General features: G+C 60.7%; 3 protein-coding genes and 1 long non-coding RNA gene across 11 annotated transcripts; 3 read left to right on the top strand and 1 right to left on the bottom strand.

Annotated features, from left to right (window-relative positions):
* The first annotated feature begins 1,499 nt into the window (after positions 1–1,499).
* Positions 1,500–7,337, top strand: DUS1L (dihydrouridine synthase 1 like). The gene is made up of 14 exons (XM_081030062.1): positions 1,500–1,639; positions 2,520–2,763; positions 3,242–3,350; positions 3,827–3,877; positions 4,189–4,301; positions 4,668–4,750; positions 4,840–4,943; positions 5,072–5,216; positions 5,451–5,547; positions 5,626–5,714; positions 6,049–6,194; positions 6,480–6,517; positions 6,781–6,856; positions 6,963–7,337. The coding sequence occupies exons 2-14, from the start codon at positions 2,527–2,529 to the stop codon at positions 7,100–7,102; spliced, it is 1,428 nt and encodes a 475-aa protein (XP_080886188.1). The 5' UTR covers positions 1,500–1,639; positions 2,520–2,526; the 3' UTR covers positions 7,103–7,337.
* GPS1 (G protein pathway suppressor 1) lies at positions 7,330–13,058 on the bottom strand. Of its 5 annotated transcripts, none has more exons than XM_081030038.1 (15): positions 12,411–12,458; positions 12,044–12,247; positions 11,575–11,667; positions 10,845–11,026; positions 10,280–10,444; positions 10,061–10,196; positions 9,879–9,956; positions 9,722–9,782; positions 9,245–9,330; positions 8,943–9,037; positions 8,741–8,846; positions 8,586–8,666; positions 8,368–8,505; positions 8,154–8,288; positions 7,623–8,056 (listed from the first exon to the last, which is right to left on the bottom strand). In XM_081030038.1, exons 1-15 carry the CDS (start codon positions 12,441–12,443, stop codon positions 7,982–7,984), a joined length of 1,668 nt encoding a protein of 555 aa, XP_080886164.1. In that variant the 5' UTR covers positions 12,444–12,458; the 3' UTR covers positions 7,623–7,981. The 5 variants fall into 5 exon arrangements, with proteins under 5 accessions (XP_080886166.1, XP_080886164.1, XP_080886165.1 ...); XM_081030039.1 differs by having other exon boundaries at positions 9,722–9,779; XM_081030040.1 differs by lacking the exon at positions 12,044–12,247 and having other exon boundaries at positions 7,330–8,056; positions 12,411–12,479.
* Positions 12,526–16,459, top strand: RFNG (RFNG O-fucosylpeptide 3-beta-N-acetylglucosaminyltransferase). 4 transcript variants are annotated; one of them, XM_081030098.1, is made up of 8 exons: positions 12,534–12,864; positions 13,331–13,379; positions 13,952–14,054; positions 14,154–14,307; positions 14,433–14,521; positions 14,604–14,769; positions 15,326–15,411; positions 15,488–16,459. In XM_081030098.1, exons 1-8 carry the CDS (start codon positions 12,586–12,588, stop codon positions 15,567–15,569), a joined length of 1,008 nt encoding a protein of 335 aa, XP_080886224.1. In that variant the 5' UTR covers positions 12,534–12,585; the 3' UTR covers positions 15,570–16,459. The 4 variants fall into 4 exon arrangements, with proteins under 4 accessions (XP_080886222.1, XP_080886221.1, XP_080886224.1 ...); XM_081030097.1 differs by having other exon boundaries at positions 12,538–12,864; positions 13,949–14,054; XM_081030096.1 differs by having other exon boundaries at positions 12,526–12,864; positions 13,952–14,307.
* Positions 16,460–16,651: 192 nt separating this feature from the next.
* Positions 16,652–19,491, top strand: LOC308489238. Its single transcript, XR_013992076.1, has 3 exons — positions 16,652–17,315; positions 17,823–17,883; positions 18,062–19,491. It is a non-coding gene; the product is annotated as an uncharacterized lncRNA (long non-coding RNA).
* Positions 19,492–22,893: the final 3,402 nt, after the last annotated feature.

Below are 22,893 nucleotides of genomic sequence, written 5' to 3'. Positions count from 1 at the left end.
TAACCTGTTCTCCATCTCTACAATGAGGTGACTCCAAGGCCAGTCTATAAATGCAACCAGACGTATTTTTGAGATTGGCTGTTTTCACTCAGCATAATTTTCCTGAGGACCCTCTGAGTGCTGCACATATCGATACTTTGTTCCTTTTTAATGCTGTGTAGTATCCACGACATGGATGTAATGATAATTCGGTCGCTCTACTTGTGGCTGGCCTATTCAGGTGTTTTATTACTTCTTGAGTCAGTTTTGGTAGTCTGTGTGTTTTTAAGAATTTGTCCACTTCATCTAAGTTGTCTATTAATAATTACCAATGTCAGGAACAAAGGAGGGGCTATCACCATGCAACTAAAGATACCACAAGAAAGGGGTCGACTGTCTGCTTAGAGATGGCTGTTACATTAACCTTACAGTTTGCTACTGTGGTTGCAACTGTTCTTGGGCTCCCCTCCCCCAGTGGGGCAGCCTTCTCCAGTGTCAGCAGGGGGCTCGGGTCCCCCAGACCCACCTTGCTCTCCTGGGAGGAAACGAAAGTGGTCCCAGAGGAAACTCCAGTATCCCACTGTTCTTACTTCCTACTGATAGCGCGTACTTAGTTTTTAAATAATGAGTGTTTCTCAAATGTCACATGCCTTTGGCCACCTTCCGGAGCCCTGGGGCGAGTGCGTGAACAGTTCTGTCCAGTTGGATTGATCCTTGCTTCTCCAGATGGTGCGGTGAGCTGCTTCATGTTCTACTCCAGAACCCCCACCCACACATGTAAACTGAACATTCCTAGTAGCCGCATTGGAAGAGGTAAAAAGGAACAGGTGAGGTTCATTTTACTAGTGCAAAACCCGGAAGTGTGAAGGCTGTGATGCTTTGGCCTCGCGCGCGCAGCTCGGGAGGCGCTGAGACCGGAGGGTGCCCGGCACGTGGTGTGGGAACCGGCGCAGAGCGCCTGGGTGGGGGATGGGGCGCTGTGCTTAAGGTCGGAGGTGCGGCGCCAGGAGGCCTGGCCAAGGGCACTCCCTGTCACACAGTGGGGCTGACAGTGGCGCCACGTCCCAGTCCTGGTATCACTGTCTCCACCTCCGACACCCGAAGCACTGCCACTGGCAACGCTGCCGTTTCGTCACTTTGGAGAATTCCAGTGGCCCGGGCTGGGCCCCATCGCGCATGGTGGGCCGGCGTTAGCCTCGTGCAGACGGACGTCGGCGGCTGTGAACTGTGCACAGGAGGAGGGGGAGGCGGAGGCAGGAGGCCCGTGGCCCCCAGTGCGCGGGGCCGAGGCGGCTTCCCCGGACGCGGTGCTTGGCAGGAAGGAAAACACTCCTGAGAGGAGTGGTCCTGCTCGGGCCGCGGGCTGGGGCGGGACTCCGGCGTGGCCTCACCTCCGAGCCCGAGCGCGGCCCCGGCCTCGCGGCGGGCCTCTCGGCGGCCGGGCGCGGTTTCCCGGGGACGCGTTTCCCGCAGCACCGCGCGCCGCCCGGACCTCCCTGGCGGACGCACCTTCCGGCGGCCCGGGCGCGGAGCGCTGGGCCCGGCGGCGGCCCGGCGGCGGCCTCGGCCTGGCGGTTCTGGCCCCTGCGCGAGCCCGGAGCCCCGCCGGCCGCCCCAGGAGGACCTCGCTCGGCGGGCGCCCAGGCTTGGGCCGACTCAGGTGGGTTTCCCGCGGGGTTTGGCCGAGGCGCTCGCGGCTGCCGAGCGCTGCCGCCGCCGGGCTCCTCCACGCGGACCGGCGTCGGCTGCCCGGACCCACTCTGCCCGGGGGTTCGGGGACTACATGGCGCTGAGATGGTTCTCGTGTCGTTTCACAAGTTCCAGACGCGCAGCCGGGCACTTCAGTTATTGAAGTGACCCTGTGAACAGCTGCACGGTGACTGCGCGCCCGCCGAGAAAGCCTCCGTTGCTTTGGAGCTTCGGGGTCCGGGGCGGGGCCAGGCCGCTGGGGAAGCGGGTCCCCGGTCGGCCGGCTGCGGCCACCACGAGCCGGAGGAGAGAGCGCTGCTTCCCGCACCGGCCCCGGGAGGATGGCGGGTGGCGGCGGGCAGGGGGGCGCTGTCCGCTCCGTGTGGCCGACAGCCCTGGGACGGCCCCGGACCCCGGGGAGGGTGGCTGCGAGGCCAGGCCTGGTCGCCCGTCTGCGTGACGTGGCCGCAGGGTGCTGCCTCGGGCTGGAACCGCAGTGAGAGCTGCCTGTTACGGAGGCCTGCTGTGACCAGGCGCCCACTGGGACGGCTTTCAGGGTGGTGTTGAGTCTAGACGCCGTCCCGCCAGGCAAACATCTTCATCCCGCTAACGAGGGAGGGGTTGAGGCTCAGAGGTGCTGCCTGACTTGCCCAGGGTCTCCACCGGAAGGTGATGGCCCTGGGTTTCAGTGTTTGGCCTGCATCAACACATGCCTTTACTGTCCTCACTCATGACGGTGGGGCAGCACTGGACTGGCTTCGGGGGGGTGGGGAGCGCGACCTGAGCTTGGTCCTCTGCCGGCGTTGCCTCTCCTGGGCCATGGCTGAGCCCTGGGATTCTCCCCCTTGCAGCGTGGAGATGCCGAAGCTGGAGGGCTTCGAGTTCTGGAGCCGCACCCTGGGGGGGGCCCGGCACGTGGTGGCCCCCATGGTGGACCAGAGCGAGCTGGCCTGGAGACTGCTGAGCCGCCGCCACGGGGCCCAGCTCTGCTACACCCCCATGCTGCACGCCCAGGTCTTCGTCCGCGATGCCAACTACCGGAAGGAGAACCTGTACTGTGAAGTGTGCCCCGAGGACCGGCCCCTCATCGTGCAGGTGGGCAGCCTGCCCCTGCCCTTGAGTGCCTTTCCAGAAACAGCTTCCTGATTGGAAGGGAGGACGGGGCAGGCGGGCGGGCCATAGACGCGCCAGGCGCACCTACATCTGGTTCCCAGGGAGCTCGCTCAGACCTTGGTGAATGGACAGGTGGGTGCCACGAAAGATCCGTAGTCCTGTGACATCACCCCACTTGCTGTCTTCGATTAGAAAGAATGGCTGCCCTCAGGAAAGTCTGTGACACTGGCTTTCTGTTACAACTGAGAGAAATTCTGTGAATCTGTAATGCACTTTCCTGGTGGTGTAGGGATGTGTCCTAACTTCGTCGTTTCAGAAGCATAAAGGACAGAACGCCATTCTATAGTCAACCCCCAGAAACCCCCCTTCCCCACTGTCCCATGTGAATCCTTGTGGAGCCAGGTGGCCAAAGGGACTAGAGCCTGGCTGGGGTTTGTGGTGACAGGCCTATCTTTTCCAGTTCTGTGCCAACGACCCAGAGGTGTTTGTCCAGGCAGCTCTCCTGGCTCAGGGTTACTGCGATGGCATCGACCTGAATCTGGGTTGCCCACAAATGATCGCCAAGCGAGGTGAGTTGGGCCTCAGTGTCATGTCTAGCAGTTGCTTCAGGCCAGGGTGAGGGGACCGCAGGGCTGCCCTTCTCGGGCGCAGAGTGTGAGGACAGGGTTCTGTGGCCTCTCAGAGGGTCCTCACTTCCTCTAGTGCCTGGGAGGTCGTTGGGCTCCCTCCGGATAAATGTTTTGCTGGAAGGAGGTCCCTGTCACATCCTTGTGCTGCCATGCCCCTCGTGGGGTTCGGCCTTTCCTCCCCGCTGGGCCTGAGAAGTGGCTGGTTGGGCAGAGGCCGTGCGGGGTGGGCCTTGCATCAGCACCCTTGAGCTCAGGCAGCTGGACAAGTCTGGTGTCTAGAAACCGCCCCGCTGAGACACCCCCTCCTGGGGAGCCTCAGGAGGCCCCAGCCCAGGGCTCTGGACGAGCGTGCAGGCCCTCACGGCCTGTGTGGACGTGAGGGGAGGAGAATGCAGAGCACATGCTGTCATTTGCAGGCCACTACGGAGCCTTCCTACAGGACGAGTGGGACCTGCTGCAGAGCATGAGTGAGTCGGGCACGTGCGGGGTGAGCGGGCGGGTGACAGGGCCGTGGGCAGCAGAGTCCTGGCCGCGGTGTGCTCCTTGCGGTAGGTGGAGGCTGTGCAGAGGCACCTGTCCCATGCCAGAGAGCAAGTGCCCTTGCCCAGCTCTGGCCCCTCCTATGTCAGGGGGGACAAAGGCGGCTGTCTCAGCTGCCATCAAGTGGGGACCATGTGTGCGGGGCCTGTGCTCCCTTGGCAGCTTAGCTGTGCGTCCCCACAGCCTGCCTGAGGGTGAAGGCCACAGTTCTCAGAAGCCAACTCTCCTTTTCCCCCAGTTCTGCTGGCCCACGAGAAACTCTCTGTCCCGGTCACGTGCAAAATCCGTGTTTTCCCAGAGATTGACAAGACCGTGAGGTATGCCCAGATGCTGGAGAAGGCTGGCTGTCAGGTGAGCAGGCCATGGGCCGTTCCCCACCCTGTGCCTGGGGGGCCCTAACCCCAGGAACTATCCGCGAGCAGCTCACCCTGGGAGGGGTGGGGGGTGGACAAGAATCACGGTGACCTTGAGGCAACGCTTGATGAGGGGGGAAAGTACGGGGTGGGGTGGGGGTGGGGGTGCCGGGCCCTCCCTCTTCTCCCCTCCCCATCAGCTGGCCCCACATGCAGCCTGGGGCACCCGGGTCTGCTGGGGGCAGGACTGAGAGCCAGGCCCAGGGAAGCCTTTCCTGCACTGTGTGGGAAGCTGATGCCCAGAAGCCAACGGGGAGGGTCCCGGGGGGTCAGTGTGGGGGCTGAACCAGGCGCTCTGTCGTAGTTGCTGACAGTGCATGGGCGCACCAAGGAGCAGAAGGGACCTCTGTCGGGCTCCGCGTCCTGGGAGCACATCAAGGCTGTGCGGTGAGGGGACGTGGCGGGGACCTGGCGGGGAGTGGGGGCGCTGGGCCTGGGCGCTGCCACCAGGCTGAGTGTCGCACTGTTCCCAGCAGCAAGGCCGTGGCCATCCCCGTGTTTGCCAATGGGAACATCCAGTGTTTGCGGGACGTGGAGCGCTGCATCCAGGACACGGGGGTGCAGGGCGTCATGAGTGCAGGTGAGGCTGTGCCCCTCCACACACACATGCAGCCTGAGCGGGGCCAGCCTTGCCCTCTATGATGTGGGGTGGGGGTGGGCATGTCCTGTGACAGGAGGGGCCACAGCCTCAAGCCCCTCCCCCTGCAGAGGGCAATCTGCACAACCCCGCCCTGTTCGAGGGCCGCAGCCCGGCCGTGTGGGAGCTGGCCGAGGAGTACCTGGACATCGTGCGACAGCACCCCTGCCCCCTGTCCTACGTCCGGGCCCACCTCTTCAAGCTGTGGCATCACACGTGAGTCGCCCCGCTAGGCAGATGCTGTGGGTCTGAGCCCTACCTGGGGCGTTGGGGGTTTTAAGACGGAGCTGTCTGGAAACAGTTTGCCACCAAGTCAGGTCTGGAAGGGCCAGGGTGACAGGTCAGGCGGGAAGCCTGGGGAGGAAGAGAGGCAGTGCCCTGTGCCCAGGGCTCAGGGTGGATGGTGAGGAGCTGGGTGGTGGGCCCACCGTGACGGGGCGTCCATCTCAGCCTGCAGGTGCACCAGCTGCTTCGAGAGGAGCTTGCCAAAGCCAAGACGCTGGAGGGCGTGGTGGCCGTGAGCCGGGAGCTGAAACTGCGGTGTCAGGCACGTGCAGGGCTGGCGAGACGCCCAGCTGGTGGGAGGAGGCTTGGGTGCTGACGATGGCCCCCTGGGCTTTTGCAGGAGGACATGGCCAGGCAGAAGGAAGGGGAGAAGCCTGCGGGCGGCTTGCCTTTCTTCCACTGGATCTGCCAGCCCTACTTCCGGCCAGGGTGAGCTCCCACAGGCACTGGGCCGTGGCCCATGAGCCAGGAGGGGTGACACGAGGGCTGGGGCGGGCACTGCCACTCAGCCCCATCCTGCCAGGTGCCCAGTGGATCTCTCGTCAGCAGATGCTTAGTTTTTAAATCTTTATCTCTGGCCCTGGGTGGATTTGTCCTGGGGTCAGTCAGGAGGGCGACCCTTGGATCTCCTCTGGGTTCTCAGAGGCAGGGCCAGGCTGGGGCTCAGTGGCTCAGAACCTAGAGTCCCAGTGTCCCAACCTGTGTGCCAGCCCAGCCCCAGCAGCCCCAGAGCTGAGCTCTGCCCACTGCCCTTCCCTTTCAGGCCCAAGGAGGGGAGCAAGGAGAACGGGGGTGCTGGCAGCAAGCGGGCCCTGGAGGAAGAGGAGGGCAGCATGGACGTCTTGTCCAAGAATAAGCAGAAGAAGCAGTTGAGGAACCCTCACAAGACCTTCGACCCTTCACTGAAGCGTAAGCTGCTCCTGCTGTGGGGCCGTGGGAGGGAGCCACCCCCCAGGTGGCTCTTAGCAAGCCACACGGGAGACCAGCAGGAAGGGCCCTGTGACCCTCCCATACGCCCTGGAGAGGCCCAAGTGGGAGGTGCAGAGATGGGCATGGAGCCTGGACCGGGCCTGCCGCGTGCTCGGGCCAGGCGGGCCACAGTGAGCAGGGACGCGTGGTAGGGGTTTCGTGTGGGAGACAACAGTGGTGGGGGCGCACCTGTTCAATCGGGACCTCCTTGTGTTCTTTTGCCAGCAAAATATGCCAGGTGTGATCAGTGTGGGAACCCAAAGGTGAGTCAGCCCTGCCGCACTGCCCAGGGCAGAGCTCAGCCCCAGGGTCAGCAGACAGGGTGGTTCCTGCTGACTCTGTCTTAGAGTCCCTGGGCTGCCTGGGACCCACGGGAGCGGTTCTCCCCTGTCTGCCGAGGGTGCTGCCTGTGCCCCTCGGAGTCTGGGAGGGAGGCCCTGGCCTGGGGAATAGCCCCCCTGTGCTCTTGGCAGGCCACTCAGGCCAAGGGTTGTGCGCACAGGCTCACTGGCTTTCCTGTGTCCAGGGCAACAGATGTGTGTTCAACCTGTGCCGGGGCTGCTGCAAGAAGCGGGCTTTCAAAGAGATGGCAGACTGCCCAGGTGAGGGGTGTGCACCACCCTCAGACCCTCCCCCGACCCCTGTGGGCAGGACAGCTGGGGTCTGGGCCTCCTAAGCCCCATTTCTCACCCCCACCCTTTCTGCCAGGTCATGGACTGCTTTTTAAAACCAAACTGGAGAAGTCTCTGGCCTGGAAGGGGGCCCAGCCCCGGCTGCAGGACCCTCAGCAGGCAGGGCCTGGGGAACCTGGGGGCTTGCCTGAGGTCCTGGGTGGTGCGCTGGCTTGACGAGCCCCAGGACTGCTGCCAAAGCCCGGAGTCCCACTTAAGGAAACGCCTTCACTCAGGGAGTCCTCTGCTACTTCACATGGAAGGACCAGCTGACTGTCTGCCCCTCGCTCACCTGCCCTGGGGGCCCGGAAATGCTGCACCAGCGAGCAGGCTCCCAGGCTGGACCTGCCCTGTTCTCGCAACTTGTGTGTGTTCAAAAGTGAACAATAAATCACTTCAAAGATACGCAAGCAGAGAACTGACCTGTGATGTCCCCAGGCCCAGCAAGACCCCTGACCCTGACCACAAGCTGGGAGGGTGGAGTTGGACCAGACAGACAAAGAACCTTCTGCCTTGATCCTGTTATAGCCCAAGACTTCCCTAGACAAGCCTCAGCCCTGCAGAGGAAGGCTGAGGCTTAGCTCCCTCCCCTCCACTCCTGCCTTGCCACCTAAACATGAGGCAGGGGGAGCCCAGGGACAAGGCCCAGGCCCTGCCCCAAAGCCTGGCCCCAGGGAGATGGAGCAGTGCAAGGGGTGTGTTCTCAGATCGCCCTTTAATGGACTAAGCATCACGATCGATCGTCTGCAACCCGTGAACAGGAAGGCTGGGAGGCAGTGCTGGTGGGCGGGACCCTGGATGCCGAGGGTTGAGCCCTGCAGGCCTCTCCTTGCAGGAAGGGCCCTCCTCCATAGGAGCCCAGCATGCGGAGGGCACGGGGAGGGCAGAGAAGCTGGGCACAGGGAAGCCCGGGCAGAGTCCAGTGGCTGGGCCCCTGCAAGTGGGCCACAGGTAGCACCTCCAGAAGTGCCCGGAGAGCAGGTAGGCCCAGATGTCCAAGTCCGAGGGGGCGGCGGGGCAGGGCACGCAGATGGCCCTGGACGCTGACGGGTGCCCTCACATGTTGGTGCTCATTCGGGACTGGCTGTTGGCTGGTGTCAGCTCCCCCTGGCTCCCCTCTCGTGGAGGGGACTGCGATGGAGAGGACCGTTAGTTAGCCCAGGAGGTGCGCCAATGCACCTGCGCCTGGCCCGACCACTCCCTGCCCATGCACCGCCCCTGCCCTCACCTTGACGTGGATCTGGTTACGCAGCACGGCCGCCCGCAGGATCATGGCTTTGGCACGGCGCTGGAACTCCTTGCCCATGAGCAGGGACTTCTCGAACGTGGTGCTGCGCTGGTCCACGTCACGGGCATATAAGATCTGCGGGGCGTGGTGGAGCTCAGCGGGGCTCGAGCCTGGCTCCGCCCCGGCGCCCTACCCGTGCATGCGCCCCCCCCACCTTGCTGTGGGAGTCAATGCGGGCATTGATCAGCCCCTCCAGGATGAGCTGCGTCAACTCGTCCTCCAGGGCTGCCACCGTGGTGTTGAAGGCCGTGGCCATCTTGCGCATGTCAGCCGACACGTAGGGGCTGAAATACTGCAGAGCAGAGGGCACATCAGCTGCCCAGCCTCCAGGCGCATCCGCAGCGCCCTGCCTTGGCCTGTGCCCCCGCTTACCTGGATGAGGGCACGGTTGCGAATCTGGGTGTACAGGGTCCTGACGTGGGGGGCCAGGTACATATCCAAGAGCAGGTTGTCCTGGCAAGGAGAGCTGGTCAGAGACCACCTGTCGGCCCTCGCCTGCCGCCCTCCAGCCAGGCCCAGGCCCTCACCTTCATCTCGTCCAGCATCTTCAGGCACGAGGCGTACTTGGACTCGTAGAACTTGAAGATGATGTCCCGCACCTGTGGCTCCAGCTCCAAGAACAACTTGAAGGAGCTGCGGGCGCCAGACTCCTCAGAGCCGCCCTGCGCCCGCCCACCGGCCCTGGCGGCCCAGGGAGGGGCGGGGCCCAGCCCCCCACCCTCCACCCACCTGCTGGAGATGACGTTGCGCTGGAGCTCCTGCCGGTCAAAGGTGGCCAAGGCGCACAGGCCGCCATAGACGGCCACGTTGCTGGGGGAAAGCAGCTGAGGGGCAGAGGGAGGCGGTCCAGGGACCGGGGTCACTGCCAGTCAGGACAGAAGCCAGGGTGGAGGCCACCCTGCCCTGCCCAACGCCCACTCAGCGCCTGGGACCTCACTGGGAGAGACCCCCCAACAAAGAGCCAGACCATGAGCCCTCCCCGCTTGCCACGTCCCAGCAAGGGCTGCTCCCAGATGCCCTCATGCCCTCACCTCAGGGAAGTCGCAGTGATCGAAGGAAGCCAGCAGGAAGCACTTGGCTGCCTGTTTGTACTTGCGAGCAGCCAGCTCAGCCAGCCCTGGGGGACGGGGAGGATGAGGTCCCAAGGGGACGCTGCCAGACCTCCCAGGACCCCTCCCGCCCCAGCGGCTCCTCAGCCTCGGGGACAGATATTCTAGCTAGGACGGTGAGTGACAATGGCCGAAAGCCCAGACAGGGTGCCTCCCTCAAGTCAGGCGCCTGGGGAAGCCGTCCGTGCACAGCTCTGTTGCTGATGCAAGGGACGTACAGGCCGGGGACCTGTCCTGACAGCAGCCGTCAGAAGGCAGCGTCTCTGCTCCTAAGCACCAGTCACACACTGGCCTCACCACACGGAACCCGAGCCGCGCAGGTGTCACCTACAGCCATGGTGTGGGGCTCCAGGCTTTGCCCCAGCTGAGTCCTCCCGCCCAGGGCCCCAGGGCCCTCACCTGCGGCACACTTGAGCTTGGTGAGGATGGCCTGGGTCTGGCTGTCCCGCTCCCCACGCTGCTGCAGGGGTAGGCGGCGGCACGTGAGCAAGCAGTGCCTTCCACACCCTCGCCCACCCCCAGCCCCGGCCTGAGGAGGGCAAAGGCGGCAGGGTACCTCGGCAATCTCCGGGGTGGACTCAGCCTTACTGACATAGCTCAGCACGTGAGACCAATTCTGCAAGTAGACGCTGACCTGGTGGGTGGACAGGTGGGGCCGACTCAGCCTGGGGGGCCCCGCCTAGCACAAAGCGGTGATGCTCTGCGACCCCCACCCCTCCCACCCACTGCAGGGCCCACCTTGATGACATTGAGGCACATGTTGATGACATGCTTGGCGCTGGTGCAGTAGTCCCGGGCCCGGGAGTAACACTTGAGGGCGTTGCTAAGGTCCCCACAGTCGAGATAGTGGTCACCCAGGTCGTCGTGGCCACGCCTGTGGGCTGGGCTGTGAGTATGGGCCTGCCATCCCCAGGGTATGGGCCTGGCCGCCCCGCCCCCTGCCCCCCGCAGTGGCACCTAATGCTCTCCTTGATGGAGTTGCCCTTATAATTCTTCAGGTCCGTGTCTAGCTTCTCCAGCTTTAGCAGGGCCTTCTTCCGTGTGGCTTCCACCCAGGCCGTGTCCAGTGGTGGGGGCTCTACGCCACTCTCGGGGATGGCGTCTGGCGCATTCTGCAGCTCCCTGGGGGAGGACCAGGCCATCAGGGGCAATGTGCCAGCAGGAGGGCACCTCCCATGGGCCCCTGCCTGCCCAAAGCCCCCACTAGGAGCACCCAGTTGGCAGGGGGGCACAGGGGGAGCCTGGGGGGCTGCAGAATAAGTACATGAGCACACGCATGCAGAAAAAAGCTGGGATGCCATAAAGAGCCGGAACTCTCCCTGCGGGGCGAGTAAGCACCCAACGCATTTTGCCATTTACTGCCCTTCCTGGCTTTTCAACAAGGCTGGTCACTGTGCCATGGGAGTGCTGCTGTAACTGTCCCCCAAGGGTGGGGCCAGACGCTACAGCAGCACCGGAAGCGCCCTGTCTGGGCTGGGCCCAGGGGGACACACCATTCCTGGTGTGAGGCCCCTCGCGTCACCTGGTGGCCTCTGACAGCTTCCGGTGGACCTCCTCGTACATGTCCACATTGAAGGTCCTCTGCACGAAGGACAGGGCCATCTTGAGCGCCTCCACCCGCAGCGGGGGGCAGTGGTCGGCGATGAACTGCAGTCGCTCGATACGCATCAAACCGCTGTAGCTGGCCGCATACTGCTCCAGATCCTGGGGAGCGACGGGGGCGGGCGGACTGTTCAGGAAGGCATCCCGGACCCCAAGCGCCAGCTGGTGAGTCAGGAGCAGCAGCCTGGATGCTGGCCCTTCCCCCGTGTCTGAAAGGCCCTGGGCCGCGATGGGAACAGCTGGGCATGTGGGCACCAGATGGACCAGTATCCAGGTGCCGAGGACAGGCCACACCGGGCGGCAAGTGCAGGGGCCCCTGGAGTGCAGCTACACCCAGGAAGTGGAGTGGGAATGGCCAGGGCCAGATGGGCACCCACTCATGACTGCCAGTCACCAGGCTGGGCAGTGAGGAGACAGGACTTCACGAGCTGGGCCTCAAGGAAGACGTGTCCTCATGGTGAGACAACCGGCAGGGTGGCCCGGCACGCAGGCCCCTCCCGGCGGGGAGAAGTGGAGTGCAGAGCCCCCTCCCGAGGGGCAGCTAGAAACCCTAGAGGCCTCTGGGTCCCAGGCCAGCGCGGAGTGAGGAGCCTGGCCGGCCCCCGCAGGACTGACAGTGCCCCTGTCCCAGGAGGGCCCCGCGCCCGTACCAGGGTGGGGTTCTCCACGACGTAGTTCACGTCAGGCGTGTTCTGCGGGTCCTCCTGCGGGTCCACATCGATCTGCATGGGTTCCACTGCCCCCTGCAACGTGGGCGGACACCGGGTCACCCCCCGCGCGCGGCTGCGCCCGGAGCTCGGCTCTGCGGGCCGTCCGCCCAGCCCCGCGCGTCCAGCACGTCGACCAGCGGCTCCCGGGCCCCAGCCCCTGGCCGGAGCCTCATCGCCCACGTCCGGAGCGGGAAAGCACTCATCGGAGGGCCGCTCCCCGGGACCCCGAGGGTCCCCACACGTCCCCAGCCACCGTCCTGGCGCAGCTCCCTCCGACTCAGGAAAGACGGACGCGACCTCAGCCCAGGCGCGGCCCGAGCTGCCGGGCCGGGCGCCGGGCGGTCCGGGGGCGGGAGGGGGTCACCTGGCGCGCCGGCCGCCCTGGCCCCGGCCCCGTCCTGGACGGTACCTCGTAAAGCAGCGTACAGGCCGACAGGCTGGCGCTCAGGCTGAAGTCCCCGGCCGTGCCCGGCAGGAAGAGGGCTGCCCTGCCGCCGGGAGGGGCGCAGGGCCGGGCTGTCACGGACGGGGCGGCCGCGCTGGGGGCCGGGCTTCCCCTCATCCCGTCCCGCCTGCCCGCTCCCCCCGCCCCCGACACAGAGCTGGCGGGCTGCTGCGGGGAGAAAGAGCGTTAGCGCAGGCGGGCCTGCCGGCGCCAACGCGCGGGGACGCTGCGGCCGGGACGGGGGCGGGGGCGCGCGCCGCACGGCCGGCCTCGGCCTCGGCTCCGGCCCAGCGGCGGGGGCGCGGAGGGGCCGCCGGCCGCGGCTCGTTACCTGCAAGTTAAACACCTGAACCGGCAACGGCATCTTGGCCCACCCCGCCGCGGCGCGCCGTCCACTTCCGGGGCAGCGCGGCCGCCGCTTCCGGGGCGCGGGCGCGGGCGGGGCGGCTCTTAAAGGCGCCGCGGAGGGCGCCTGGCCCGGGCGCTGCCGGCCGGTCGGCGGCCGCATGAGCCGCGCGCGGGGGTTGCTGTGCCGCGCCTGCCTCGCGCTGGCCGCGGCCCTGGCCGCGCTGCTGCTGCTGCCGCTGCCGCTGCCCCGCGCGCCCGCCCCGGCCCGGGCCCCGGCGCCCACCCCCGCCCGCGGCCTGCGCGGGCCCCCCGCCCGCGCGCACGCCCCGCGTCTGCGGCCCGACGACGTCTTCATCGCGGTCAAGACCACCCGGAAGAACCACGGGCCGCGCCTGGGGCTGCTGCTGCGCACCTGGATCTCCCGGGCCCGACGGCAGGTGGGCCCCGCCCCGGGACCCCTCCGCCCCGGGACCCCTCCGCCCCGGCGCGGCTGCTGCGACATCACCGACCCCGGGACCGCCCACCCGGGGCGGTGTGCCCGCGTGGGGGCCAGGCCCCAGGCCCCGGGGCGGCGGGGACCCAGGGCCGCCGGGCGTCACCGCCTCGCTCTGCCCTGGGCTCTAGACGTGCTGGGTTCCCCCAGCGGACGTCGGCGGAGCCCCCGGAGCTGCTGTGGGAGCAGGCCGGGCCCCCGCGCCGCCGAGCAAGGCGGGCGGTAGCGGGCTGGCGCCGGGCCCCGCGCTCTCCCCTGCCCGCGCCACCCCCACCCAGGCCCGCGCCGGGCCCCAGTGCGCGTCCTGAGGGCCCGCTCTGCAGCCGCCCCCTCTCCCAGCGTCCGAGGCCCCGCCAGGCCGGGGGTCACGGGGGCGCGCCACTGACACCTCACAGCTTCTCTCTCCCCAGACGTTCATCTTCACCGATGGGGACGACCCTGATTTACAGTTCCTGGGAGGTGAGTGGCCCTCATCCCGGCCAGTGTGCCCAAGGGACCCTCACAGAGTCCTCGTGGAAGTGCCACACCCCCCTCTATTGCGCACAGTGGCTCAGGGGGCTGAAGCCACCTGCTCAGGGCCACTGACTGGTAAAAGGCCCACCTGCCACCGGCCCAGCATCCATCCAGGGCCTCCCCCTGCCCGCCATGGTCCGCCTCCCCGTGCCGCGGGCTGACTTCCAGGGCCTCAGGCTCGAGCCACGGCCCGTGAAGAAGCCCCACCAGGAAACTGCCCCTCCCGGGTCCGCCCCGCCAGTCAGGTGGGTCCCCCCCTCCGCTCAGTCCTGTTTCGTGGTGAGTTTCTACTCCTGGGATCCCACGCAGTTGTCATCTGCCTGGACCACAGAGGTCGGTAAGAGGGTCAGCTGAGTGAGGCCAGGCCAGGGCTGTGGGTGGATCTGGCCTCGGGGTCTTGAGCAGGGCAAGACGGCCAGGCCTGTGGATAGCCACGTTTTGCCCTGACCTTGGTGGGGCAGGCCTCGCTCCAAGCCTCGCCCAGGTCCTCACAGGTCCCCAATCTTTCAACCCAGCAGGCAGCCACGTCATCAACACCAATTGCTCAGCCGTGCACACCCGGCAGGCGCTGTGCTGCAAGATGTCGGTGGAGTATGACAAGTTCATCGAGTCTGGACGCAAGTATGTGGTGGCCGCGCCCCCTCGGACAGCTCGGGGCTGCAGCTGGGCCCTCACACCTAGGCAGGCTCCACACTCGAGAGACTTCCCCACTGCCCCCAGGTGGTTCTGCCACGTGGACGACGACAACTACGTGAATCCCAGAAGCCTGCTGCAGCTGCTGTCCACCTTCTCACCCAGCCAGGACATCTACCTGGGGCGGCCCAGCCTGGACCACCCCATCGAGGCTACCGAGCGGGTCCAGGGAGGTGGGACCGTGAGTGCTGGGCCCAGGGAGTGGCAGCCGAGACTGTGGGCACCCCGTGGGGAAGGGCACATGTGTGATTCACCCGGGGCGGGCAGGGGCGGGGTGAGGAGCCCTGACAGCTCCCTCCTCCCCAGGTGACCACTGTCAAGTTCTGGTTCGCTACCGGTGGGGCTGGATTCTGCCTGAGCAGAGGCCTTGCCCTCAAGATGAGCCCATGGGCTAGGTGAGTAGGGGTCGTGGGGGCGCCGGCTGCCCAGGTGGGGGTGCAGGGGACTGAGGAGGCACTGACCAGTACCCACCCCCAGCCTGGGCAGCTTCATGAGCACAGCCGAGCGGGTGCGGCTCCCGGACGACTGCACGGTAGGCTACATTGTGGAGGGCCTGCTGGGCGCCCGCCTGCTGCACAGCTCGCTCTTCCACTCCCACCTGGAGAACCTGCAGAGGCTGCCAGCCGCCACTGTGCTGCAGCAGGTACGGTCGCTGGGTGCTCCCTGGCATCTCGACAGCTGTCCCTCCTGCCTCGAGGGCCTGTTGCTGAAGGGGCCTGACCCAGATGGTCTCTCAGCTGAGCAAGGACTAAGGGCTCAGGAGGGATTCGCACGTGGCTGAGCTGGGCCGCAGTGTGGACTCTGGATTTGGCCTGCTGGGACCCAGGGTCCCGAGTGTGATGGGGACACCATTCTCATCTGGGGGCCTAGTTATAAAGGACAGCTGCTGTGATTTCCCATGTGGACAGGCCCAGGACAGCTGGACAGTGGGCAGCAGTTCGGGTGGTGATGGGAGTCAGACCAGACCACCGGCAGGGCCAGTCGGCTTTGGGCAGGGCCACCAGTGGCCGTCCTGTGGTGTCTTCTATTCTGCCCGCATCGCCCTTCAGTGCTCTTCCAGACTTACCTCGGTGGGCATGGGGTGGGGGCCCCAAGGGAACCAGGAGGCCGAGCAGCCTCTCCAGGCGAGACTCCTGAGGTAGATGGAGGAAGCAAGGCCTGGCCCTGAAAGAGCATGTCGCCCTCCTCTCTTCTCTCAGGTCACCTTGAGCTACGGGGGTCCTGAGAACCCCCGTAATGTGGTGAATGTGGCCAGAGGCTTCAGCCTGCAGCAGGACCCCACACGGTGAGTGGACAGTGGGGAGGAGCTCTGGAGCCAGCCCACCCCTCCCACGCCCTGACCACCACTTCCCCCTTCTCAGATTTAAGTCCGTCCACTGCCTTCTCTACCCGGACACGGACTGGTGTCCTGTGCAGAAGCAGGGTGACCTCGCCTCTCAGTGACCCTTGACTCCTGACCCAGGAGTGGCTCTGGCTCTGCCCAAGGGAGGAAGAAGGGTACTGCTTCCTGCTGGCTTCAGTTGACTCCCTCAGGCGGTCAAGCCACGGCCACAGCCTCATCCAGGGAGACGTGAGCACCCAGCAGATAGCTGGCCTGTAGACCTCCCCAACAGCCCCTGGCAGGCCCATGGGACCAGGCACCTTGGAAGAGCGAGGACATGCCCGCCCTGCCCATGGGCCCAGACTCTGTAGTGTGTGGGCTGCTTCTTCTCCCAGCTCTGCTCCCACGGGAAGGGTCTGCACTCTCGTGTCTTGGGGCCTGGCAGGGGGCTGTGTTCGGCTCCCTGGTCTCTGTCCTGCCTTCCTCACCTGCTGGAGTCGGTCCCGGGTGGACCAGGTGCTAAGGAGTGGGCCCAAGGCCAGAGTTCCTTCGCAGACGTTTTACCTGCAGGCCTCGGGGGCGCGGCCCTCCCCACACCAAGCTTGGTGTCCAGCCAGGGCACCGCGGTCTCGGGGGACACTGCACTCAAGGATTCAGGCCTCCCGGCCAGCCATGCTCTTGGATGTCTCCATGTAGAGGCCGCCTTATTGGGGGGGCCCTCAGCCAAGGCCTCTGTCAGGTTCCTCAGCCAGATCCCCTTACTGGGGGCCTTGAAGACACCTCTCCAGTCTGACTCAGTACTTGTCCTGCTCTCCTGACCCCAAGTCCGTAAGACAGCAGCAGGCTTCTCTTTGGGGGCCCCCTCTGCAATGGGACAGCCCCTCCATCTGCACACCATCTGCCCTGACTGCCTTTCCACGGGAGGAGTAGGTGACGGAGGGAGGCTAGTGGCTTTTCCTGGCCTCTTGCTATGCTGTTGCAATAGTGAATAAAAGCTTGATTGTCACTTTCTATTTGGCTCGTTGTCTCAACAGACAAGCATAGCTCCTGGCGGCTCAGCTCTGGACAGGCCACACAACGTGCAGTCTCCCCCGTCCCACACAAGTCTATGTTCCTTACAACCCCTCCTTCAGCTGCCCAGGGGTCTTCTGTATGAGGTGCGGGTTCCTGCAGGGAGTGACAGCATCTGGCAAGGCTTTTCCCTGGAGGCAGTCTTTCTGAGTGTTATCAACACTAGGAGTGTGTGTTTGTGTGCGCATGCGTGTGTGTGCACACATGCACATATGTACGGGGCTGTGCACACATGTTCCTGCACGTATTGTGTGAATTGCTGTGCAAATGTGTAAGCAGCTGTGTGCATGGGCATGTGGATATGCCTGTGTGTGCTTGGCTGTGTAGACATATGTGGAGGGCAGGCAGGCAATTCCCAATAAGCAGGTTGGTGTCTACACAGCTGGTTTGTGTGTGAGTCGTTGATGTGTCCTCAGGAAGAAAAGGAACGGGGACACGTGGCACCAGGTGTCCTGGGGCTGGGGCCTGGGGTTGTGGGATCCGAGGAGAGGCCCCGCCTGCTCCATCAGGCTCTGGGCTGAGGAACGACGTTGGGAGTCAAGACGAGTGGAGGGGTGCAGTCCCCGCAAGCCTGCAGCCTCATCTCGACAAGGGGGAAGAGAGAATTTCGAAACGCTGTGGATACGGTACAGCACCGATGACAGACCCGAGGACCCCAGGACGGGAGTGGGTGCCTGCGGGATGGGCCCGGCCTTCAGCTTCTCCGGTGGGCCGCGTCTCACCTCACATGGCCTGCGGTCGGCTTGGTGCTCCATTCACGGCGGACTGAGCTCTGTGTCCGCTCCCCTTAACATCACGTAAGGGTTTCCTGCCTTCCTGAGCCTTGCCCCAGGCCCCGCCTATGACACGATGTCCTAGATGGTGGGAGACAGCAAGAAAACGTGTCCCCTTGATGGAAAGTGTCTGGCGAGCAGCTCCTATGAGTGGGTCGTTACTCAGAACCTGTGGGCAGCATCCAGCTCCTGTCACCTCCAGGGCTTCCCAGAGGCCTTCGTCCCACCTGCATTGCCGCTGGGAGGGGACGTGTGGCTCCCCCGTGCTCTGTCTGCACCGGCCCAAGCACATGGAATGCTGTGGAGCACACATACGTCATGCTTCCCTGAAAATAAGACCTAGCCAGACAATCAGCTCTAATGCATCTTTTGGAGCAAAAATTAAGACTTGGTATTTCACATATTACATTATGTTATATTTTATACTATAGACCCAGCCTTATAGTACAGTAAAATAAGACCGGGTCTTATATTAATTTTTGCTCCAAAAGACGCATTAGAGCTGATTGTCCGGCTCGGTCTTATTTTCAGGGAAACACTGTGGACGCTTCTCGGTGTGTAAGCCATCCTCTGACGCTGCATCTCGCCACAGGTTTGTGAGCTAGGCCTGTTCCATTTTTTTGGTCTAAGTTCATGTCCACTTACTCAGGTCTTGAGGCTTTTTTTCTCATAAGTGACCGGTCACACCACTGCCATTTTGTGTTGTTGGATGATGATTATACACTTTCAAACCAGTAATTTTCCACTTGGATTCAAATAACTGTTCCCAGGAGAAGCCAGGCCTGCCACTCAGATCTGGGAAGAGACTTTGGCAAGCCAGGACTCCAGTCGCTGCCGATCTGGTGAACTCGGTGCAGGACTACGGTGTGGATACGGCGGGAAGAGAGCGGAAGCCCAGCCGGACCTCAGGTGTAGGAATGGAGCCCAGAGACAGGCACATGGGCTCCAGGAGCCCACGACGGTGGGAGAAGCCAGCCAGGGTCCTCTGGCCTTGGGCGCAAGTGACTGTGAAAGGGGTCTATGCAAGGTCATCAGGAATTGTCTGCTCAGAAGCCACATCACATATTCCCAGATGTGGAATGTGCGGCATCTTCCAAGACCTAGAAACTAGCTGAGTGTCCCCGACCCACAGACCTCTCCTGTGCTCACAGGGCACAGAGCAGGGCATCAGATTGGACCAAGCTGCCCCTGGTCCAGCTGGAGCAACCTACAGCCCCGACCATCTCTGAGGCGCAACCCCTCCCCTCAGCAGGTCCAGGGACCAGTCACCCGAGCTGCTGGGTGGCGTCCTGCTCGGCTGCAGGGCCTGCCCGGGCTGGCTCGCTGGTCCATATGCTTTTCAGGGAGAAAAAAGCCTGGAAGGAACACACCAAAATGTTTATAACTGCCTCTGAAAAATGCAACAATTGGTAAAATGTTTTCCCACTTTTTCATATTTTACAAATAACAAAATCTGTGTCATAATGGACAATATAGTAGATGTATAATCAGAAAATTTTAAAATCTTGTTAATTAAGTTTAAGAACTAAGTTGTGTACTCAGCCCGCCCTCTAACACCTTTGGATGAGTGCTTACTGAGCCTCAGTGCACCCCTGCCGTTGCGTGCCAGGTGCTGAGCGCGCAGGCTTCTGGGATGAGCATCTGCAGCGGGGACCAGCGGCCTGGCTCTGTTGAGTGGGGGCAACTGCAAATGGGTACGGGCACAGTCAGCCCTCGTTGTCTGTCTGTGAATTCGACCACTCGATGCAATTTATTTGTAACCCCAAATCGATCTTGCTTTCCTGGTCATTCTCAGACAGGGAAGAGTTGCCGGGCGTGCCATCCCCCGCGAAGGTCGATCCAGACAGGTGGGGTTCTGCCTCCCAGGTGCCTGAGTACTGAGCACTGGTCCAGTTGGACTGCTTTGAATCCCACCTCTGCGCCTCAGACAAGTCTCTTAGCACCCCCAAACCTCATTTTCTCTTTTGTAAAATAAGGAACGTAGAGTCCACCGCATTGAGGTGTTTTTAGGGTTTAAGATCATAATCTAAAAATTGTGTGCAAACGTATTTTCCCTGAGGGTAATGGCTCCCTGTCTTAACTGGTTTTGTATTTTTGTGACTTCAGACTTTCGTGAGTAATGGAAATAACTATTCTGGAATAGGGCAGCGATGGTTACACATGTGTGAATATAATAAAAAGCCACTGAATGGTACATGTCAAAACTGTACAGTTTTTTGAACGATATCTCAGTAAAGATGTTATTTAGAAACTGAGCCAAGATGAAATTCAAAATTGGAATAGCCCTCTATTTATTACCTAATTTCAATTTATTAACAAAACATTCCCATAAAGAAATCCCCAGGGTCAGATGGTTGCACTGGTGGATTCGGTGAAATGTTCCAGAAAGGAACCACTTCACTGGTACACAGAGTCTTCCAGGAAATAGATGAGAACAGGACATTTCCTGGCTCATTTCCTGGAGGCTGGCATGACTGGTACCCAGATCAGACAAATACATTACAAAAATATTGACCAGCTGAATCTAAACTTTATATGGACATGCTAAATGAATAGATACAGAAAGCAATCTTGGGAAAGAACAAAGCTGGAGGACTCACAGAGCCTGACTCCAAGATCTGCTGTCCAGCTCCGGTATCGAGCCCGTGTGCCTGGCACAGTGTGGGCCACAGGTCCTGGACACAGCAGAGAGCCCAGACGCAGACACACACTGACCCTGTCAGGTGGTTTCCAATAGTCACCATGGGGAAAAGTCTTTTTCAACAAATGGTGCTAGAATTAGTTTATTAATTACTTAATTTATACTTAAAAAAAAAAAAGCCAAAATGGAGTGTTTGTCAGGATGGGCGAGGCCGTGCAGCAGAAAGAACAGCCCTGAAAGCGTATTTGTCCACATCACATTGTCACCTGCATGCGTGGTGAGTAGGGAATCCAGGCCTCTTCGATCCTTTGTAGTTTAAGTCACCCTGGCATCACCAGCTGAGATGCAGGACAGAGGACACGTGCCACCTGAGCCCAGAGGGGACCCACATTACTTCTCGCACTGGCTGGAAGGAGTCGCAGGGCCCCCCTAACAGCAGGGAAGCTGGCCAAGGTGGAGAAGCGCTGACAGGAGGGAGAGCCTGGCTCTGCCGGTGTTGGCTCGTCCCTCTCCAGGAGGCACAAACGCCTGTTGTTCCCGTGGTGTCACTTGCCTGTTGGCAGCTGAAAGCATTCCTAATGACCTGGATGGTGACACATGGTCTGGAGCCGCAGAGAGATTTTTCAAGGAGTAGTAAGGGGAAGAGAAACGAAATAAAGAAGGAATAAAGGGAAGAAGGGCGACGCAGAAGGAATGCCCCAGAACAGCTGGGGAGTCATCCATCCTCTGTCTTTTAAGAGAAGGGGAGGTAAGCCCCTGCATTTTGAAACTGCAGTCAGGATAGTCACCACGGTGACCGCAGGGGCCGGGATGGGTGGGTGGGTCTCCGTGGGAGAATCCTCTGGAAGCCTCAGCTGGTGGACGGTGGCGCCATCTGCTGGACTCTGTCCTCGATGCAGGAATGCTTGGGGCCCGGGTTCCCAAGCCCAGTCCCAGCTGTCATCTCCATTTATTATGGTCCCACCAGCCTGTGCTGGGCACCGGCGTTGTCCCCGACACACACACCATGTCTGGGCACCCCAAGCCCAGCAGGGCGGGACTTCCTCCCCCCATCTCCCCTTACAGCAGCTTCAGCGCCTCCCCTCCCACCTGAGCAAGGCCTCGGGGCTGCCCAGCTGTGTTCTGGACAAAGGCAGCCTGGGCCCTGGGAAGAGCAGTTTTCTTTGGGGTTCACAGACTGGCCTTGGGCCCCTAACCTGCTGTTTCTTCCCGTTGCTTGGAAGACAGGAGCAAAGCCTCAAAATGCACAATTTTGGGAGGTTCCCTCCATGAAATATGTATCCCCCATCCTTGAGCCAGGGTGGGCACCCACAGCTATGTCTCCCTCCCTCTCCTCCTTTCCTCATTGCTTTTTCCCTTCCTTGTTTTATTTTTCCTTTCTCCACATCTAGGTGATGAGGATCTCCTTATCACAGCCCCCATGCATGCCATACCCCATCTTTGTCTCTGGCCCATTCCTTTGTAGTCCTGTCCTCTATACCACACCCCTCCCGGAAACTGTTTGAATGTGTTTCAGTGTATAATCATGTGTGTTTGTGTTCCTGTAAAATGTGTAAGGTTTTGTGGCAGAGATTTTTATGCTTACTATTTGCATGGTATATCTTTTTCCATCTTTTACCTTCAACATACAGTGATACTTTGGTTTTCTAACATAATCTGTTCCAGAAGACCATTCGAGTTCTGAAACGTTCGAAAACAGCTGACATTTAGGCCTCAGGATCTTGCACTCAGCGGAAGCCACGTGACATGTTCGACTTCTGAGACGTGTTAGAAAACCGAAGGATTTATTTCTGGGTTTATGGCTTTTGTTTATGGCTTTTTGTTTATGGCTTTTTTTTATGGCTTTTTGTTCGTCAACAGAGACGTTCGAAAACCAAGGTACTACTGTATATGTAACTTCATATTTATAGTAAGTCCTTTGTAGAGAGCATATGGTCTTGCTTTTATAGTCAGTATGACGATCTCTGCCTTTCAGTTGGAGTGTGTAGTCAGTTTACATTTAATGTAATTGTTGGTATAGTGTGGTTGACGACTACTGCCTTGTTATGTGTTCCATTTCTTCCTTCTGCTTTTTGTTCTTCTGTTACTCCTTTCCTGGGAAGGGAGCGGTAATCAAGTAGGTTTAGCATTTTTCTTTATTTCCTCTATTGGTTTCTTAGTTCTACCTTTACAAATTATTTTGTTAGTAGTCTAGTGTTAACCATATACATCCTCAATTTATCAGGATTTGTTGAGGGTCAGTATTGAACTATTTGACACCTCATACCTCTTCACAAATGTAATAACCGTACAAGTGTATAATTATTTTTACCCTCACTATACTTTGGGATGTTGTTGTTATGTCTTTTACTTTTACATATGCCAAAAATTCTGCTTTACAATCTTATTTTTATTTTAAATAGTCAATTGTTTTCAAAGGAAATTTTTAAAAGAAAATTTGTATTTTATATTTTCCAATGTATTTATTATTTCTAGCATTCTTCCTTTCTTCTGGCAGAAGCAAGGCATCATTTGATTAATTTCTCTTCAGGCTACAGAACATTCTGTAGCTTTCTATTAGAGCAGGTCTGCTGGTGACAAAAATCTTTCAGCTTTTGTTTACCTGAAAATGTCTTCGTTTAACCCTCATTTTTAGAGGATATTTTTGCTGCATATAGACTGTCTGGGTTGATAGATTTTTATTTTATGTTATGTTATTTCTTCTTCTTCTTCTTCTCCTTCTCCTTCTCCTTCTCCTTCTCCTTCTCCTTCTCCTTCTCCTTCTCCTTCTCCTTCTCCTTCTCCTTCTCCTTCTTCTTCTTCTCATCATCATCAATTTAAAGATATTATTTCATTGCCTTATAACCTTCCTTGTTTTTTGTGAGGAGTCATCACCCATTTACTCATGCTATTACTTTCCTGTGAACATGGGTGCTTTTCCTCTGGTCTCTTCCCAGATTTTCTTTTTATCTTTTGTTTAAT

This window comes from Rhinolophus hipposideros (assembly GCF_964194185.1).
Source record: "Rhinolophus hipposideros genome assembly, chromosome: 20".
Classification (NCBI taxonomy): Eukaryota; Metazoa; Chordata; class Mammalia; order Chiroptera; family Rhinolophidae; genus Rhinolophus; species Rhinolophus hipposideros.
The sequence above is the reverse complement of the archived record's forward strand: the minus strand, read 5'-3'. Positions and strand labels throughout refer to the sequence as shown.